This window comes from Coregonus clupeaformis, chromosome 11 (assembly GCF_020615455.1).
Source record: "Coregonus clupeaformis isolate EN_2021a chromosome 11, ASM2061545v1, whole genome shotgun sequence".
Taxonomy (NCBI): Eukaryota; Metazoa; Chordata; class Actinopteri; order Salmoniformes; family Salmonidae; genus Coregonus; species Coregonus clupeaformis.
In genome coordinates this window covers 6,096,821-6,118,190 of record NC_059202.1, presented here as the reverse complement: position 1 = coordinate 6,118,190, position 21,370 = coordinate 6,096,821, and the positions used below count along the sequence as shown (strand labels likewise).

The following is a 21,370-nucleotide window of genomic DNA, read 5'->3' as shown; positions in this document are numbered from 1 at the left end:
AGTCTTACACATCTGTGTTGTAATTGGCTCCATGAGATCCCAGAATGCCCCCTCACCTGGTGGCAAACATGGCCCTGAGAGAGGAGAAGGTGGCAGCGTCCTCCTTCAGAGCCTTCAGCTCATTCCTCAGCTTCATCATGGTCTCTGTCACCATGCACTTCTCATTCTCATACTTGCTCTTTAGATTAGCCAGCGCCCCCTCTGCAGTCTGGAATAGAGAATGGGATTAGGTTTAATTGTGTAGTTACTTTCATGATATCAGATTATAAACTGTGTATATTAGCCACTTTATATCTCTACCAAAAAACAGGGCAAAGGAACACTGATCAAACCTGTTGGATAATGCTGATCTGTTTGTGCTGTTGCCAACTCCAACGGCCATTGGCGAGACAGCACAAACAAATCTGGAACTAGGCTAGGTACTCAGTTCTCTGCTCTTCTCACCTGTTTGTTGGCTTTGAGCACCAGCCTGAGTGTGGCAATCTGCTCCCTCTTGGTGCTGAGGAGGGACTTGAGCTTGAGGATCTCCTCCATGCAGGCCTCCTTGTCCTTGTCGAATAAGGGGGCCAGCTCCCGGGCTGCCGCCCTCTGTCGAGACAGCTGGAGGGAGCGGTCCACGGCCCTCTGCAGGTGTTTGATCTGATCCCTGATGATGGCGTTCAGGTTGTAGATGTTCATGGGCTCCTTACGCAATTCTCCACCCGCCTCGGGAGGGACGGAAAAGGAGGAGGGAGAGCCGTTGGAGCTGTTGATGACTGGGGAGCCCATGGGTGTGCGGGTGGGGCTCCCCTGACTACCTTGTGCTGGGGACTCCCTCCCTGTTGTCCCGTTGTCTCCACTGGGGGGGTCTTTGGAGGGCGAGTCCATGGGGCTCCGGGGGGCCTCTGAGAGCCCGGCGTTCACGGCGGCGAGGCGTCTAGCCAGGCGGGGGGAGAGGAGTGCCCGGGGGTCCTCGGAGCCCTTGAGGCTGCCGCTGCGGGTGTTGCGGCTCTGGCGGTAGTAGTCCAACATGACGCGGTTGGGCGTCTCATTGTTGCAGAGACACACGTGGTGGTAGAGCTGGGCCAGCTCCTCGCTGAATGTCACCAGGTCGTCCTGTGCCGTGTTCAGCATGCCATGGCTCTCCGTGGCCACGCCCGTCGCCGCCTGTAGTTCCGCCTCCAAACACGCCACCCTATCACAGGCCTTGCGGCAGCTTTGCTCCAGCCGGTTGACCTGCTCGTCCAGAACTTGGACCTTCCCATCGCTGCTGCTCCACTCCTCCCCCTGGCCCTCCACACAATGGTTAGATTTCTCCTTCAGAGCTTTTAGCTCCGCCTTTAGGTCGATCACCTCGGTTACCGCCACCTTGTACTTACACTCCAGACTCTCCATCCCGTGGATGTCCACCTCACCGAGCGAGGGCAACCCGTCGGGCGTCTCGGACTCCTGGGCGTCGGCCATCTCCTTGTCACTGTGGAGGCGCTTCATAGCGTTGATGCGCTCGGTGAGACGGTGGACGCACTCGTGCTGCTCTGTCAGGGCACCCTGCGTGTGCTGCAGCTGGGTCTGGGCCTCCTGCAGGTTCATCAGCAGGCTGGACTTCTCACACTCCACCTAGAGGACGGGAGGACATACTGCAGGGTGAGGACCACTCAGACCAGACAAGCATTACCACAGACACAAAGTTCTGAGTTTCACTTGATAGTGTGCTTCATTAAGTTCAGGAACAGTATGGTCAACTAAAAACTCACAACACTGAATGATACAGTGCATAAACGGTCAGGTCCAGTATACTGAAAGAGAGTAGCGGAAATACTGATCTCAATGCGCTTCCTAGGTAAACTACAAGGGTGTTGAGGCATATGGCAGTGAAGTATAATGTATCACGGCTTGCTTGTCACACATTAAGCACAACCCCCCTGCATGAGATTCCAGTTTTATGTCTTTTTGATCAGTTATCGTATCAGAGGAGTGAGTCAGTCATCCGGTCAGCCCTGTGCTGAGGCTTTGAAACCCTATTGATCCCCAATTGGAGGAGGCCCAGGGAAACACATTTCAATGGGTTCAGCAGTACAGTACCTAGCTAGTCCAATAAATAACCTATTGTGTATGTATGTGTGTGTGTAGAATGTGTGTGTGTGTGTGTGTGTGTGTGTGTACAGTAGGTTGCCACCTGGGACCTCAGATTTCACCCATTAGCACTGCACCACAGGCCAGGTAAACTGATGAATACCCCAGAATGATGTGTCAGTGTGTTTCTACACAGTGGGTGTGCTTTAGGGAAACTAGACTTCACACTGTGCCGAGATAGATAGAGAGAGATAGAGAGAGAGAGAAAGGGAGGGAGAGAGAGAGAGAGAGAGAGAGAGAGAGAGAGAGAGAGAGAGAGAGAGAGAGAGAGAGAGAGAGAGAGAGAGAGAGAGAGAGAGAGAGAGAGGGACACACCCTGAGAAACTTGGCAGGAAGACGCTTGAAAGAACAGAATATTGTGTCCCATAATTGTTTTGTGTCTGTTCCTGTCCTATGACCAGTCTTTGAAGCACAGGCAACAAACACCCTGTAAATACAAAGGTAAATTCCCACAATGGGTTTTCTACACATCTCCACTCTACAGACAGAGATAAAAGGAAATCACAACACAGACAAAGCACAATCTGTAAGTTGATACATAGCAGTTATCCATTGATCTGTATGCAGTTATATGGCATCAGCCATCATATCTTTCATTTTTCACCAATAGACTAAAACACGTGCATCTCAGTGGATATTGTACGGAATAATTACAAACCACTTTTATGCCATACTTTTATGTCAAATGTTTATATTGCATTTTATATGCGTCACTGGTGTAGAGAGGAGTAGGCAGGAGGAAGTCGCAGGTTTAGAACTACTGAATTTATTTAAGCACCATAGATGAAAGCAGGACGAAACCCACAGTGCAAAATATAAAGTACTCAGGAAATAGTAGGAGAGATTCCTCTCAGGAAAACAAGCAACATATACAATGACCGACAAAGACAAATGACAGAGGGAGTATACAGTCGGAAGTTTACATACACTTAGGTTGGAGTCATTAAAACTCGTTTTTCAACCACTCCACAAATTTATTGTTAACAAACTATAGTTTTGGCAAGTCGGTTAGGACATCTACTTTGTGCATGACACAAGTAATTTTTCCAACAATTGTTTACAGACAGATTATTTCACTGTATCACAATTCCAGTGGGTCAGAAGTTTACATACACTAAGTTGACTGTGCCTTTAAACAGCTTGGAAAATTCCAGAAAATGATGTCATGGCTTTAGAAGCTTCTGATAGGCTAATTGACATCATTTGAGTCAATTGGAGGTGTACCTGTGGATGTATTTCAAGGCCTACCTTCAAACTCAGTGCCTCTTTGCTTGACATCATGGGAAAATCAAATGAAATCAGCCACAAGACATCCACAAGTCTGGTTCATCCTTAGGAGCAATTTCCAAATGCCTGAAGGTACCACGTTCATCTGTACAAACAATAGTACGCAAGTATAAATACCATGGGACCACGCAGCCGTCATACCGCTCAGGAAGGAGAAGCGTTCTGTCTCCTAGAGAATTTTTTAATTTTTATTTCACCTTTATTTAATCAGGTAAGCCAGTTGAGAACAAGTTCTCATTTACAACTGCGACCTGGCCAAGATAAAGCAAAGCAGTGCGATAAAAACAACAACAACACAGAGTTACATATGGAATAAACAAAACGTACAGTCAAAAACACAATAGAAAATCTATATACAGTGTGTGCAAATGTAGCAAGTTATGGAGGTAAGGCAATAAATAGGCCATAGTGCAAAATAATTACAATTTAGTATTAACACTGGAGTGATAGATGTGCAGAAGATGATGTGCAAATAGAGATACTGGGGTGCAAATTAGCAAAATAAATAACAATATGGGGATGAGGTAGTTGGGTGGGCTAATTACAGATGGGCTGTGTACAGGTGCAGTGATCGGTAAGCTGCTCTGACAACTGATGCTTAAAGTTAGTGAGGGAGATAAGTGTCTCCAGCTTCAGAGATTTTTGCAGTTCGTTCCAGTCATTTGCAGCAGAGAACTGGAAGAAATGGCGGCCAAAGGAGGTGTTGGCTTTGGGAATGACCAGTGAGATATACCTGCTGGAGTACATACTACAGGTGGGTGTTGCTATGGTGACCAATGATCTAAGATAAGGCGGGGATTTGCCTAGAAGTGATTTATAGATGACCTGGAGACAGTGGGTTTGGCGACGAATATGTAGTGAGGGCCAGCCAACGAGAGCGTACAGGTCACAATGGTGGGTAGTATATGGGGCTTTGGTGACAAAACGGATGGCACTGTGATAGACTACATCCAATTTGCTGAGTAGAGTGTTGGAAGCTATTTTGTAAATGACATCGCCGAAGTCAAGGATCGGTAGGATAGTCAGTTTTACGAGGGCATGTTTAGCAGCATGAGTGAAGGAGGCTTTGTTGCGAAATAGGAAGCCGATTCTAGATTTAACTTTGGATTGGAGATGCTTAATGTGAGTCTGGAAGGAGAGTTTACGGTCTAACCAGACACCTAGGTATTTGTAGTTGTCCACATATTCTAAGTCAGACCCGCCGAGAGTAGTGATTCTAGTCGGGCGGGCGGGTGCAAGCAGCGTTCGATTGAAGAGCATGCATTTAGTTTTACTAGCGTTTAAGAGCTGTTGGAGGCCACGGAAGGAGTGTTGTATGGCATTGAAGCTTGTTTGGAGGTTTGTTAACACAGTGTCCAGTGAAGGGCCAGATGTATACAAAATAGTGTCGTCTGCGTAGAGGTGGATCTGAGAGTCACCAGCAGCAAGAGCGACATCATTGATATACACAGAGAATAGAGTCGGCCCGAGAATTGAACCCTGTGGCACCCCAATAGAGACTGCCAGAGGTCCAGACAACAGGCCCTCCGATTTGACACATTGAACTCTATCTGAGAAGTAGTTGGTGAACCAGGCGAGGCAGTCATTTGAGAAACCAAGGCTATTTAGTCTGCCAATAAGAATGCGGTGATTGACAGAGTCAAAAGCCTTGGCCAGGTCGATGATGACGGCGGGGGCATGGGCAAGTTGCAGCGGAGGGTGCAGAGCTGGTGGCTGGGGTAGGGGTAGCCAGGTGGAAAGCATGGCCAGCCGTAGCAAAATGCTTATTGAAATTCTCGATTATCGTAGATTTATCGGTGGTGACAGTGTTTCCTAGCCTCAGTGCAGTGGGTAGCTGAGAGGAGGTGCTCTTATTCTCCATGGACTTTACAGTGTCCCAAAACTTTTTGGAGTTAGTGCTACAGGATGCACATTTCTGTTTGAAAAAGCTAGCCTTTGCTTTCCTAACTGATTGTGTATATAGGTTCCTGACTTCCCTGAAAAGTTGCATATCGCGGGGGCTGTTCGATGCTAATGCAGTACGCCACAGAATGTTTTTGTGCTGGTCAAGGGCAGTCAAGTCTGGGGTGACCCAGGGGCTATATCTGTTCTTAGTCCTGAATGTTTTGAATGGGGCATGCTTATTTAAGATGGAGAGGAAAGCACTTTTGAAAAACTTCCAGGCATCCTCTACTGACGGAATGAGGACAATATCCATCCAGGATACCCGGACCAGGTCAATTAGAAAGGCCTGCTCGCTGAAGTGTTTTAGGGAGCGTTTGACCGCGGACCCATTACGGACGCAGGGAATGAGGCAGTGATCGCTGAGATCCTGGTTGAAGACAGCGGAGGTGTATTTAGAGGGTATATTAGTCAGGCTGATATCTATGAGGGTGCCCATGTTTACGGATTTAGGGTAGTACCTGGTAGGTTCCTTGATAATTTGTGGGAGATTGAGGGAATCTAGTTTAGATTGTAGGACGGCCGGGGTGTTAAGCATATCCCAGTTTAGGTCACCAAGCAGTACGAACTCTGAGGATAGATGGGGGGCAAGCAATTCACATATGGTGTCCAGGGAACAACTGGGGGCTGAGGGGGGTCTGTAGCAAGCGGCAACAGTGAGAGACTTATTTCTGGAAAGGTGGATTTTTAGAAGTAGAAGCTCAAACTGTTTGGGCACAGACCTGGATAGTATGATAGAGCTCTACAGTAGATTGCAACTCCGTCCCCTTTGGCAGTTCTATCTAGATGGAAAATGTTGTAGTTCGAATTTTTGGTGGCCTTCCTAAGCCAAGATTCAGACACTGCTAGGACATCAGGGTTGGCAGAGTGTGCTAACGCAGTGAATAACTCAAACTTGGGTAGGAGGCTTCTGATGTTAACATGCAAGAAACCAAGTCTTTTACGGTTACAGAAGTCAACAAATGATAGCGCCAGGGGGGTAGAAGTGATACTGGGGGCTACAGGGCCTGGGTTAACCTCTACATCACCAGAGGAACAGAGGAGGAATAGAATAAGGATACGGCTAAAGGCTTTAAGAACTGGTCTTCTAGTGTGTTGGGTACAGAGAATAAAAGGGGCAGATTTCCGGGCATTGTAGAATAGATTCAGGGCATTATGTACAGACAAGGATGTGGAAGGATATGAGTACAGTGGAGGTACACCTAAGCATTGGGTAACTATGAAAGAGATAGCATCACTGGAGGTACCGATTGAGCCGGTCTCCGTGTGTATGGGTGGTGGGACAAAGGAGCTCTCTGAGGCTGGTTGAGCGGGACTGGGGGGTCTACAGTGAAATTGTATAATAAGAACTAACCCAAACAGCAATAGGCTAGGCATATTGACATGGGAGAGAGGCATAACGCAATCATAGGTGTTATTCGAGAGGGCTAAGACAACAACTGGTAATGGTGGCGAAAGTTTGGGCTGAGGCTAAACAGATAAACAGGATGGGGTACCGTGTAAAGGAACAGTCCAGCAGGCATTAGCTGTGTAGCTGAGTGATCATAAGGTCCAGTGAACAGCAATAAGTAAGTCCGGGAGCAATTCGTAGGCTGCTACAGCACAGGCGAGCAGGAGGCACGGCTGTTGATTGCGCGTGCTAGCAGGCCGGGGCTAGTAGATGGATCTCCGTGGTCGTCGCAACGGGAAGCCTGTTGAAGCCACATAAGACGATTACGTCGGCAGACCAGTCGTGATGGATCGGCGGGGCTCCGTGTCGACACTAGGAGGTCCCGTCCGGTTGACAGAGAGGTAGATAGCCGGGAGATGGGCCTGGCTCGAGGCTAGCTCAAGGCTAACTGGTACGTTGGGACAGTGGTGATTAGCCAACAACAGCCATTCGATTGCAGCTAGCTAGTTGCGATGGTCCGGTGTTAAGGTCCAGTGATTCAGTGATTCTGGCAGAAAATCCGATATGCTCTGGGTCGATAGCACGCTGTGCACACTGGCCGATAATTTGTCCAGGCTAGAGCTGGCTGGTAGGTAGTGCAGGCCACGGACAGTGGTGAAGACCGCTAATAGCAAGTAGCTAGTTAGCTGGCTAGCTGGCTAGTTTCAGCCGTAGGTTCTTGATAAAAATTAAGAAATAATAGAATCCGTTTCACATTGGGTGAGGCGGGTTGCAGGAAAGTATATTTGATTAATGTACTTTGGTGCGAAAAGTGCAAATCAATCCCAGAACAACAGCAAAGGACCTTGTGAAGATGCTGGAGGAAACGGGTACAAAAGTATCTCTATCCACAGTAAAATGAGTCCTATATCGACATAACCTGAAAGGCCGCTCAGCAAGGAAGAAGCCACTGCTCCAACACCGCCAGAAAAATGCCAGTTTACGGTTTGCAACTGCACATGGGGACAAAGATCATACTTTTTGGAGAAATGTCCTCTGGTCTGATGAAACAAAAATAGAACTGTTTGGCCATAAAGACCATTGTTATGTTTGGAGGAAAAAGGGGTTGGCTTGCAAGCCGAAGAACACATTCCAACCGTGAAGCACGGGGGTGGCAGCATCATGCTGTGGGGGTGCTTTGCTGCAGGAGGGACTGGTGCACTTCACAAAATAGATGGCATCATGAGAAAGGAAAATTATGTGGATATATTGAAGCAACATCTCAAGACATCAGTCAGGAAGTTAATGCTTGGTCACAAATGGGTCTTCCAAATGGACAATGACCCCAAGCATACTTCCAAAGTTGTGGCAAAATGGCTTAAGGACAACAAAGTCAAGGTATTGGAGTGGCCATCACAAAGCCCTGACCTCAATCCTATAGAAAATGTGTGGGCAGAACTGAAGCGTGTGTGAGCAAGGAGGCCTACAAACCTGACTCAGTTACACCAGCTCTGTCAGGAGAAATGGGCCAAAATTCACCCAACTTATTGTGGGAAGCTTGTGGAAGGCTACCCGAAATGTTTGACCCAAGTTAAACAATTTAAAGGCAATGTTACCAAATACTAATTGAGTGTATGTAAACTTCTGACCCACTGGGAATGTGATGAAAGAAATATAAGCGTCAATAAATAATTCTCTCTACTATTATTCTGACATTTCACATTCTTAAAATAAAGTGGTGATCCTAACTGACCTAAGACAGGGAATTTTTACCAGGATTAAATGTCAGGAATTGTGAAAAACTGAGTTTAAATGTATTTGGCTAAGGTGTATGTAAACTTCCGACTTCAACTGTATATACAGTGATAGAGTGGGGATTGGAACCAGGTGTGTGTAATGATGACGAGACAAGTCCGGGGTTGATGAGTGAAGGGCATTTGCCATCAGCAGGTTCGGCAGCAGCTAGAAGGCCGGCGATGCCGAACACCTGAGTTGGACAGGAGGGGGAGCCAAAGCGAAAGGCTGGTGTGACAATATGGCTGCTATCCAGGATAAATTGAGTGAATCTAATGTAATGCTTTATGGAAACAGATATAAATTACAACACAGTGAGCATGACAAATTAAAGCCGCCCTCTCCTGAAAGCAATTAAGAGCCTGGTGTTGTTTACTTAATGGAACCTTGATTAATTCAAGAGGGGACATCCATTTGAAGAGTAATTCAAACCTCTAGTGATACATTTTGGATCCACAAATGTAATCATTCATTTCGCCACTGACCTCAGCAAGAGAAACAAGTGTGCGCCTTGGCATAGATTATGTCTGGAACTCTATTGGAGGGATGCAACACCATTCTTCCATGAGAAATTCCATCATTTGGTGTTTTGTTAAGGCTGGTAGAAAACGCTGTCTCAGGCGCCGCTCCAGAATCTCCCATAAGTGTTCAATTGGGTTGAGATCTGGTGACTGAGAGGCGCACGCACTCACTCACTCACACACACACACACACACTTTAATCCGCCTATGCTCCTTTGAGACTCCTCTTTCAAAGTCACTGAAATCTCTTCTTCTAACCATGGTAGCCAAAATCATGGGCAACTGGGCATTTTTATACATGACCCTAAGCATGGGTGTCACGATCGTCTATAACAGGAGACCAAGGCGCAGCGTTGCGAGTGAACATGATGACTTTTAATTAGACAAGCACGTCAATACAAAACAAAAGACGAAAGTGAAGTCCAACAGTAACAAAGACTAAACTTGGAACAAAAACCCACAAACACACAGTGAAAACACACAGTATAAATATGGCTCCCAATCAGAGATAACGAGCCGACAGCTGACACTCGTTACACTCCGATTGGGAGTCATATGACTAACAAGCTACTCAACCAAACATAGAAATACACAACTAGAATACCCAACATAGAAATACACCCAAGTGAAAAATAACAACCCTGGCTCAATAATAAAGTCCATGGAGCCAGAGTGTCACAGTACCCCCCCCTAAAGGTGCGAACTCCGGGCGCACCAGCATACCGTCTAGGGGAGGGTCTGGGTGGGCGTCTGTCCATGGTGGCGGCTCTGGCACTGGTCGTGGTCCCCACCCCACCTTAGTCACTACCTGCTTACGTAGCCTCCTCCAAATGACCACCCTCCCATTTAACCCCACTGGATTAAGGGGCAGCACCGGACTAAGAGGCAGCACCGGACTAAGGGGCAGCACCGGACTAAGGGGCAGCACCGGACTAAGGGGCAGCACCGGACTAAGGGGCAGCACCGGACTAAGGGGCAGCACCAGGATAAGGGACAGCACCAGGATAAGGGGCAGCACCAGGATAAGGGGCAGCACCAGGATAAGGGGCAGCACCAGGATAAGGGACAGCACCGGGCTAAATGGCGGATCCTGGCTGGACGGCTCTGGCGGATCCTGGCTGGACGGCTCATGGCTGGCTGACGGATCTGGCTGCTCATGGCTGGCTGACGGATCTGGCTGCTCATGGCTGGCTGAAGGATCTGGCTGCTCGCGGCTGGCTGACGGATCTGGCTGCTCATGGCTGGCTGACGGATCTGGCTGCTCGTGGCTGGCTGACGGATCTGGCTGCTCATGGCTGGCTGACGGATCTGGCTGCTCATGGCTGGCGGAAGACTCTGGCTGATCCTGTCTGGCGGAAGGCTCTGGCTGATCCTGTCTGGCGGACGGCTCTGGCTGATCCTGTCTGGCGGACGGCTCTGGCTGATCCTGTCTGGCGGACGGCTCTGGCTCCCGTCTGGCGGACGGCTCCAGCGGCTCCTGTCTGGCGGAAGGCTCTAGCGGCTCCGATCTGGCGGACGGCTCTGAAGGCTCATGGCAGACGGGCGGCTTTGCAGGCTCAGTACAGACGGGCGGCTTTAGCGCCGTTGGGCAGACGGGTAGTTCAAGCGCCGTCGGGCAGACGGGCAGTTCAGGCGCCGTTGGGCAGACGGGCAGTTCAGGCGCCGTTGGGCAGACGGGCAGTTCATGCACCGTTGGGCAGAAGGGGAGTTCAAGCCCCGTTGGGCAGACGGCAGACTCTGGCCGTCTGAGACGCACCGTAGGCCTGATGCGTGGTGCCGGAACTCGGTGGTCCCAGGCTGAGGACACGCATCTCAGGGCTAGTGCGGGGAGAAGGAACAGGGCATGCTGGACCCTGAGGACGCACATAAGGCCTAGTACGTGGTGCCGGAACTGGTGGTCCCGGACTGAGGACACGCATCTCAGGGCTAGTGCGTGGAGCAGGAACCGGCCGGGCTGGGCTGGCGACGCACCCCGTAGGCTTCGTGCGTGGCGCAGGAACAGGCCGGGCTGGGCTGGTGACGCACCCCGTAGGCTTCGTGCGTGGAGCAGGAACAGGCCGGGCTGGGCTGGTGACGCACACCACAGGCGTAGTGCGTAGAGCAGGAACCGGCCGGGCTGGACTGGCGACGCGCACCGTATCCCTGGTGCGTGGAGCAGGAACAGGCCGGGCTGGGCTGGCGACGCGCACCGTATCCCTGGTGCGAGTGGCCGGAACAGGCCGGACCGGGCTGGCGACGCGCACCGTATCCCCGTGCGAGTGGCCGGGACAGGCCGGGCCGGGCTGGTGAAGCGCACCGTATCCCTGGTGCGTGGAGCAGGAACAGGCCGGGCCGGGCTGGCGAAGCGCACCGTATCCCTGGTGCGAGTGGCCGGAACAGGCCGGGCCGGGCTGGCGTAGCACACCGTGGACCTGGTGCGTGGAGTAGGAACAGGCCGGTCCGTACCGGAACACACACCACTGGCCTTAACTGGGGATCAGGAACGGGCCGGACCGGACTGGTAACACACATCAGTCTCTCACGCCGTGCCACAACAACTTCCTCCCTCTACTGCCAATGGCTCCCGTAATCCGATAGCCTTCTCTCCATATCTCCCTGTGGCAGCCTCCTGCTGCCCAGCCGCCAAGCCATGTGCCCCCCAACATTTTTTTGGGGGTTGCCTCTCGTCCTTCCAACGATGGACCTGCTGACGCCGTTGCTCCTCTCTCGCCAGGGCCTTGATTCTCCCCCAAGGTCCCTTGCCCCCGAGCATGTCCTCCCAGGACCACGATTTGCCCACCTGGGCCATCGCCAGCCTCTCGATCTCCTTACCAGGCGCTTCCTCCCATGTCCAGCTGTCTTGCTCCTGGACACGCTGCTTGGTCCTTCTATGGTGGGTTTTTCTGTCACGATCGTCTATAACAGGAGACCAAGGCGCAGCGTTGCGAGTGAACATGATGACTTTTAATTAGACAAGCACGTCAATACAAAACAAAAGACGAAAGTGAAGTCCAACAGTAACAAAGACTAAACTTGGAACAAAAACCCACAAACACACAGTGAAAACACACAGTATAAATATGGCTCCCAATCAGAGATAACGAGCCGACAGCTGACACTCGTTACCTCCGATTGGGAGTCATATGACTAACAAGCTACTCCAACCAAACATAGAAATACACAACTAGAATACCCAACATAGAAATACACCCAAGTGAAAAATAACAACCCTGGCTCAATAATAAAGTCCATGGAGCCAGAGTGTCACAATGGGATGTTAATTGCTTAATTAACCACACCTGTGTGGAAGCACCTGCTTTCAATATACCTTGTATCCCTCATTTACTCAAGTGTTTCCTTTATTTTGTCAGTTACCTGTATGTACTGTATGTACATTATGTTTGTGTTGTCCTGTGTGTGTGTGTTGTCCTGTGTGTGTGTGTTGTCCTGTGTATCCTCCCTGTGCATATGTGTGTTGTCCCTCTGTGTTCTCTCCTGTCCCTGTGAGGGATTCTCTAAGAACCATCTCTCTCCCTCTGCTTTCCGCTCTCCTCTGGATCCGCTGCCCTGCGCTGTCTGACACTAATCGCCCAGACAGGCCTCAAAATTGCACACGCCTTACCCTCCTCCACGCCACCGCTCTGCCGTTCTACTCTTCCCTGTCTGCTAACGTCCCTACATTTCCCCAAAATCTGCCAAATGAGCCCCAATGGCCCACTTGAGATGGAAGTCTTTAGAAATAGTTCTGAAATTAGTCATGTAAAGCCATTGGTAAATCGTATGGAGCGTGGTCACAGACTTATGGTCTGCTAGAGAATAAAAGATGGACGACATCTGACAGGCTTTTTTTTTTGTCTTATTCTCAAAATGTCACCCCCTTGTGATTGGTTCGATGCTGCCTGCAGTAGTGTGACGAGAGCACTGACTGTTGTAATCATTGAGTCAGGTTGTTCGGTTGTCTAGTCAGAATACTGTGAAGTCGCTAGTAAGACACTCCCATTCCCTAATGAAATGTGCTGTGGACAGAGGGGGTCGATAACCGTCTTCTAATGCATTAGGTGTGTAGGCCAAATCGCTGGTTTTGTCTCTCTAAGTAAACCACATTGATTTGCTCAGAGCAAATGAGGAAGGTGGTCTGCTTGTGCTGTCTTGCCAACTCCTATGATAATTTTTACCTGACAATGACCATAAGAGTTGGCAAGACAGCACAAACAGATCTGAGACCAGGCTAACTATTCCTCAGACATAGTAGTGAGAAGAACACACTATGTTTCTTGACCTTTCAGCTAGACTAGAGACCCACCTGAAGGAGCTGCTGTTTGAGTTTCTGTATCTCAGACAAGTTGAGCTCGCTGAAGAGGTCTGACACAGGACCGTGCAGCCCTTCCCCATTCCTGGGCAGCCGGTAGTCACCGTTTATCTTAGCCAGTCCCAGGTGGCCGTTACAGTCGCCATTACTATCCTCATTCCCGTTGGCGCCATTGGGAATTGCTGTACCATTACTCCCGACCTCTTCGGTGGCGAACTTGAGCCCGTCGACCGTGGCGGTGAGAGCCAGGTGGGCTCCGGCCCCATACACACTGTCGCTGAGGGTGATGTGGTGGGCCAGCTCCTTCCTCAGGCTGTTCTTCTGCTCCCTCTCGCTCTTCAGGGCGTCCAGGGCCTCCTCCAGCTGGGACTGAGAGATGTCCTTCAGACGCAGAGCGTCCTCCAGCTGGCTGTTCAGCAGCACCGTCTCCTCCTCCAGAACCTTGATCTCATGCTTCAGACCTTCGTACTCCACCTGGGGGAGAGGGGGAGCAGGGGACAGGGGACAGACAGAGGACAGGAGGGAAAAGGGACACACAGATAGAGTAAAGGGGACACACAGATAGAGAACAGACAGACAGAAAGGACACAGATAGATGACAGGGTTAAGTAATGTACATTATAAGTAGTTTTAAAGCCGCAATCAGCAGTTGAACCAATAACCAAGCGTTATCCCCACCCCCGTTTTGGTAAAAAGCTGAGGGATTGGGCTGGAGAAATGTAACCACTCTCAAATTCATAGACAGAGCTATGGATGCAATGACTGACCATCCATGATATCAACATTACAGTTTTATCTATGTTTTGAGGCTATACAGTGTTTGTTTATATTTACTTTGTTAACAATTATTGGAGTAAAACAAGCTTGTATTTTGGGTTCTGATAGGGTACGAGAGTTGAACCAAGCTCATGAGGCATTTATAAGTTATATTCTTCAAGAATCAATGGGTACATATCATTAATTTATTTGTCCAAAAATTGATGTAGCAACTGCAGATTGCCCCTTTAAGGTCAGACAATAAGGAACTTGGTTGAGCTGATTCAACATTTGAGTAACATAATTTGCTATGACTGTGTATGAGTCACTTTAAGATGTATTGATGACTGTGTGAGGTAAACAACAACGGTAATGGCTGAGAGACAGGTGTGGCTGTCTGTACTGTGTGTGCAGTAAACCCTAACAGTAATGCTGTTGATGCTGACCTGGTTCTGTTTGAGTGTGGACACTAGTTTCTGCAGGGTGATGTTCTCCTCCTCCAGCTCTGTGTAGTCCTGTAGGAGACGGGCCTCTCTGAATTTATACTCCCTGATCTCCTCCCTCATCCGGCTCCACTGCAACTCCAGCTTCTCATTACTCTGGGAGTAGAAAGGAGAGAGAGAAGAAAAGTGAGGGAAAGTCAGGTCCTAATCTGCAAACTATTCAACAGATCAAGTACATACTGTATAATCATTCACAAAACATGTTTAAATAACATAGAATCGTTTGCACTGACTATGTATAGATCACCTGCTGGCTGCCAAACTACAGTATCTTTACTGGGTAGTTACAACATTATGTCATTATATTAACTACAGTATCTTTACTGGGTAGTTACAACATTATGTCATTATATTAACTACATTATCTTTACTGGGTAGTTACAACATTATGTCATTATATTAACTACAGTATCTTTACTGGGTAGTTACAACATTATGTCATTATATTAACTACAGTATGAATGTCAATGTGTCGAAACATGAACAGTCTGGCATGTATCAGCACTACTTTGTCTCTGTGTTTGCACCATAGTATGTGAATCAGAGGCACTTTGCTGCATGTTCTGAAACTCCTGGATGCAGTAATTACAGATGCCTTTGTTCTGCTTGATCTCCAGTCCAGATACCTGGCCTCTCGCCTTCCTTTAATGCACCAAATCTAAATAGGCCACGCACACAGTATCTCCTCTGATGTGTTGATGATGATCAGACTCTGAGACTGTGAAACAAATTGCCCCTCTTGAGTAAAAAGCAAAGATTCAGCACTCTCCCTCGCTGCAAGATCATTCTTTTGGGCCAATCGCAGAGAACAGAGGCAGCAGCTATAGAGCTCTGAACATGCTGTGGTGGATCAGATGATATATTAGGTGGGAGAAATTCTAGTAGTGACCGAAAGTGTCATAAATCTGGGGAATCGGTTACAAGTCGGGAAGATGAGCCTCAGCAGCAAAAGCACAGCGTTTTCATGTGTATGTCAACACCAAGAAGAAAAGAACGGCACTTCAATATAAGAGCACTTTATCTTCTCTTGTCATTCCTTAAAAAAGACACCCACCCACCTCATGACACACTATACAGCATTGTACTTGAAAGCACAGCGTTGCTACTCATCCTGATGCAGCACTACCCCCTGTTGCTACCTAGATACTTGAGGAAACTTACGGAGAAGACAATAGAATGTCAAAAATACATATGAGAAAAACAGCTAATGAACAAACTCTGTGACATTACTGTTACTTATATATGACCCCTGAGGTTTGCTAATGGGTAGTGTTTTCTCATTACATATTCGTCACAAAGCAGGGCATTAGGACTGAGCTGTCCATGATGTCCAGGGGATTACTGGCCAATGATCTGCCAGTGAAGGTCTATAGAGGCTGGGGTAATCAGGGGCTCCTCCACACCACCACAGGGTCAGGTCAGGGCCAGTGCACCGTCAACCTCTGGCACAACACAACCACAATGGGAAAGGCCAATACTGTAGCCCAGTGTCCCATTCTACATCAGGGCCAGGATTCATTTCAACAATGTAGGTTAACAACTAGTGACAGGCCAGAGCCTATTTCAATTACAAACAGTACAATACACAGAGCCTACTATTAACCTAGTCTCTATCCTTTAGCCTCCAAACCTAGAAAAACACTTTCTTCTCTACATTCCTTTGGTTTTCCTAGATGAAAATACTGCTGATACAGAAGCTGTTTGGAATCCATATGAAACAATTTGATTAGATGCAGATAGAGACAAATGAAGCCCCTTGTGTAGCTGCAGCATCTGTCTCCCACATTAAAAAAGAGACCGGCTTCTAATTGATATGCGCCGCACAGGCAAATGAGGTCTACACAGCAAGGCAACAGGCTAACCAACAGATCATCAAAGAGCCAAGGGCTGCCATGGTCACGAAGGAAACAGGTGACAGGTTCATGTGAGAGATAGCAGAGACAGTGTATTGGATTGATTAAACTAGGCACAGTAAAAATGGGAAACTGAGGGGCCAGTCGTTTTAAAGAGCAACAGCCAGAATATCCTTTCATTCATTAGGAGGCTTTTCATAGGGCAGTACCTGTCACGACTTCCTCCGAAGCTGCCTCCTCTCCTTGATCGGGCAGGCTTCGGCGCTCGTCGTCACCGGCCTTCTAGCCACTGCTCCTCATCTCATCATTCCATTTGTTTTGTCTTGTTTTTACACACACCTGGTTCATATCCACTCATCAGTACCTGTATAAGTATTCCCTCTGCCCCCATGTCTTTGTGTGTGATTGTTTTCTTGTGGAGGTGACGATAGCTCGGTGGAGCTTTATGTATTGTATCGCTGGGATATTCACCCGTGTGCTTTGTTTTCTCCAGTGCGCCGTTATACCACACTGTAGAGTTTTACGCATTGCTGCGTAACGCTGTATTTGCCGAATAAACCATTTATTCTGTGATTTACCCTCCTGCGCCTGACTCCGTTCAAATCACCCGCTACAGTCCCAATGGTTTCTGGCCCAATTACATGTATAGCCTATGTAATCTTTCAATATGTTTTAGACTTTGTTACTTGTTTACATTATTTATAATCTTTAACATCCGAGACAAATAATATTGAATTTGAATCACAATAACTGGACTCACATTTTTGAAAAGCTTGGAATGACAAGTGAAGCGGAAACAAACAGTGACTGTGCGACCCCAGTGGTCCCTGCCAACAGCGCGTGGAGCAGCTAATCTAACTAGTGAATGAACTGCTGCGGCCCCCTGGCTGGGAGGGCAGTCTGCCCTGCACTGTGTGATGGGAGAGCAGCCCGGCTCACTCGGGGACGCACATGTGCCGAGGTCAGGGCATTTCTCTTATTCCCTAGCTTAGCACAGGATTTGCCCTCTACAATAGTGTCGTGGCCGCAGCAGCGTCTGACCTCGGCCCGAACCCCTCTGCGACTGCTGACACGTACGTAACCCCCCCACACACAGGCATGTACGCACGCACGCACACCTACACCAACACACACAGGCTTGTACGCTTACGCACACGCACACACACACACACACACACACACACACACACACACACACACACACACACACACACACACACAAAACACTCTGCATGACCCCAATCCACCCTTCAGAGTGACCCTGTGATGGCTACTGTATCTTACACAGAGTTTGACACAAACACCACCACCAACAATAAAACAGTTCCCTATCAGCAGGGAAGAAATTAAGTCAAGCAAGATGCACCTCATGTTAATTGACAAATAAAATCTAAATGTGTGACATTCCAGTACTGGCTACAGCAGGCTACATTATGTACAGAAGATCATATTGTGGATTCCCAGTAGCCCACATGTACACAGTGTAAACGTGAAACACCATGCTACAGGTCAATCTGTATTACAGCATGACACTAGTCTGAGGTGTGAGTAATTGACATAAGTGGTCAAAAGTCACTACCTCTCTGTGCTCCTGCAGCACGGCGTTGAGCCTTTCACTCTCGTTGGACGCGTTGGACGCCACCGAGCGGCTCAGCTTCAGCTCTGTCTGCAACTCCAGCACCCGGCCCATGTAGTAGGCCTCCTTAGATGCTGACTCCTGCAGCAGCGACTCCTCGTTGCTCTCGCCATCTTCCGCCACCTTACGCTGGTTGGAGTAGGCCTGGCCAAACGCCTGGGGAGACAGAGAGGGAATAGATTAGAATAAAGAATAGATACAGTACATTGTTGTCTATTTGGTTAGAACGGAAATTCGTCTTGGAGAGGCAGAGGGTTAGCCGCGTACCTTGCTCAAGGGCACAATGGTAGTGGTAGTAATGATCTGACACCAGCAGCGCTCAAGTAGCCAGTTCAGTCCACACTTTTTAATGGCAAAGCATCTTATACACTTTGGATATGGTTATGGAGAAGACTATGTCCCACCAGGGCCATTCTTTTCACCCACAAAGCTCCAGGGTTGTCCCTCTTGGCATCAATGGTATTGTGCGATGATATTTCAGCCCCTGTCTCAGATCAATAGACACAGTGTCCCCATTCTCCTGACACAGGTTTTCACACAGCGCTCCGAGCTGACTTGTCATGACGAAGGAATCTTGGCTTGATGGTTGATTGACGTGATCACAGCAGTGATCAACAACAGCAGAAACCACTCAGCCAATGACCCCTGGCTACCGGCCATGTTGGAAAGGTGGATCCTGTTCACATCGGTAAAGGCTATCTCTACAGCACCAGGGTTTTATGGTTAAGGTTCATGGCTTATGGATTTTTTGGCTTACGGTTTCTTTCTCTCTACAGTTCTACATGATTTCGGCATCTGTATGCTGTACTGGGAGCACTGGTCATGCCAAATAGGGCAGTTTATCTCCCAGTACAGTCAGCACCTGCCAGACGAAGAAAAATGCTGTCTGGTCGGTATGCAGAGGGACGTGAGGCACAGAGCTCTGATTTTCACTAAACTGTCAGAGAAGCAGAAGCCTCGGATGGCCAGACAGCCCAGTAGAAAAAAATAAAGACTTGTAAGGAAGAGGAAGGCTGAATCTAAACATGAGATGGTGCCCCCACGGAGCAGAGCAGGGTCTGACCTCAGAAGACCAGGAGGTGGCTGAGTTGACGGCAGCCATGGCTCTCTTGTGTCGGTCTGATTGATACTGTGAATAGACTGTGCCCATAATTAAATCAAAGGATAAGATCATTATTACAGTATTTTGATACATTTTAATTTAACTGTAAAATTGTGATGTCTTTTTTTATTGAGATTTCTTCATGGGAAATGAATATGTACATTTTCAAACATTTGTGTATTGTACATAACATAAAAATATAACATTAGTTGTATTGCTATCTGACAGTGCTAGTTGTGCATGTCTGAGAGACAGAGGTCTGGACAGAGAGTTGTGTCCTCTCAGATGTAATAGTCTCAGTACCACACTCCCTCAAAACCAAACCCAGTTGGACGATTCCCCCAGAGAGCTTGAGATAGACTCTCTCTGATTGGTCAATTAATAATTCAGGAACACTGTTTCCACCTAATTGTCACCATCTCCCCAACATTCCAGAAGAGGAATTAATCATTGATAAGATACAAGCCTTTATTAATTGTAATCATACTACCTTAAATTAACTTGTTTCTCAATGCACCATTTTTCTACCACACTTAATTACTAATAGATTTTTGAGTCAACATCACAACTCAAAGTGTGGAATAAGCAGCGTGCAGCATTTTGAGGTGTATTTGTAGACAGGGGTAATTTATTATGGTTAAATCCCTTGTGCTCCAGTGCAGATCTTAATCCAGGGAGAGCGCAATAGAGCTTAATGTGAATAAAGTTAAAGCCCCACAAAAAATGTTGTGTGTACCTACAATCTGATGATTTAGCTATTAAGTTACCAGATTTGACCAGATGTCATGGTGTGTGTGTGGAGGGGAATCGTGTCTGTGCGTATATATCAGTACTTTTCTGTTCAGTATGTGTGTGTGTGTGTGGGGGGGGGATACGGAGGTTTAGCAGCAGAAGATGTATACAACATCCATCCTTCCATTGACCGTTGACCACACACACACACACTGACAGCTGATCCCCATCCCGTCTCCACGGAAACAACACAGCACAATATGGTGGGTGGCAGTACAGGATGGACACGCACACATGCACATGTGCACACACACAATGAACCTGCTCAATGAGAGGACTCTTTCATAGAAAGAGAGCTCAACCATTCATGACTACTGAATGACTGGAATGCAAAGCCTCGGTCACGGTCATCATGGTCAATCAACCACAAACTGCCCCATATGACACAGAGAGTCACCCAATCAACCATTCAACATTTACAGTCAGTATCATGATAACACTGATCAACTGGCTCGTGGAACAGGAGAGGATCCCTATGTGACATTTAGAATGTGTTGTCAATTTGTTGCCATTGACACTGATTACAGTATAAGTCACCTTTGTTTTCCCGTCTGTTCACACCAATGATTATATACACTAGATGACAGATAGGGGGTGCTGTGTTGAAGCCACCGTGCCTCCATCTTGGCACTCTCTCACCATTGTAAAACATATTTTGGAAGCTATAGAAATGCATTTATTAATGTCATCATTCGTTTTTGCAACATTTATTATATTACAGACACCTTAATGCATACTTAACACCACACACAGAGCCTAATCAACCCTTAATTCGACACACAAACACAGTCACCAAAGGAGCTTCTGTCTGGCCACCACAAAAACATTGATGTGAGGGGCTTTCTCTCTCTCTCTCTCTCTCTCTCTCTCTCTCTCTCTCTAGGCTTCATTTGTTTCAGAGGTCCCTCGTGTCTCTTCTCCTCCCAGTGCCACACCACAGAGTGATTCTGTTAGTGATTAGGTGATAGGCCCCCTAGCTCCTAGAACAAAAGCTGTAATTAATTCTGGGCTCGACAAGGGTGAGCGAGCTGGCATTGTTGCTTCTAGATGAGGGCCTGTCAATATTCAGGCAGGCAGGAGGGCCAGGCTCCACAGGCCCCACAGGCCCCACCAAAGTCCAGCTGGGTCCCTGGAGCAGGAGCCTGGAGCCTGGCTGGCCCCCACTTCGAGGACCCTCTCCCCCTCTTTCCTCTCTGGAGGACAGAGGGAGAACAGACAGAACGGAGGCTGCCTGTGATTCAGAATCAGCGCTGCTCATCCACAGAGACAGGGGATCTTGGAAGCATTATAGGAGAGGCAGATGGTTTTCAAACATCCCCCTTCAAAAGGAAGCTAGGCAACCTCAAAGTCTGCTCTCTCCATCTGCTTCCTGTTATTTTCTACAGAGATCATCACACTGTAACGCAGCTCAAACAC

The 21,370-nt window shown here is 48.1% G+C and overlaps 1 protein-coding gene across 2 annotated transcripts in view; it reads right to left on the bottom strand.

The window, feature by feature from the left end:
• bicd1a (bicaudal D homolog 1a) overlaps nucleotides 1–21,370 on the bottom strand; it is an 84,660-nt gene that overhangs the window by 10,419 nt on the left and 52,871 nt on the right. For both annotated transcript variants that reach the window (XM_041890588.2, XM_041890587.2), the window contains exons 2-6: nucleotides 18,004–18,216; nucleotides 14,515–14,667; nucleotides 13,307–13,786; nucleotides 445–1,596; nucleotides 57–208 (exon numbers count right to left, since the gene is read on the bottom strand). In XM_041890588.2, coding sequence (XP_041746522.1) covers nucleotides 57–208; nucleotides 445–1,596; nucleotides 13,307–13,786; nucleotides 14,515–14,667; nucleotides 18,004–18,216 — 2,150 coding nt within the window. The remainder of the gene's footprint in view (nucleotides 1–56; nucleotides 209–444; nucleotides 1,597–13,306; nucleotides 13,787–14,514; nucleotides 14,668–18,003; nucleotides 18,217–21,370) is intronic.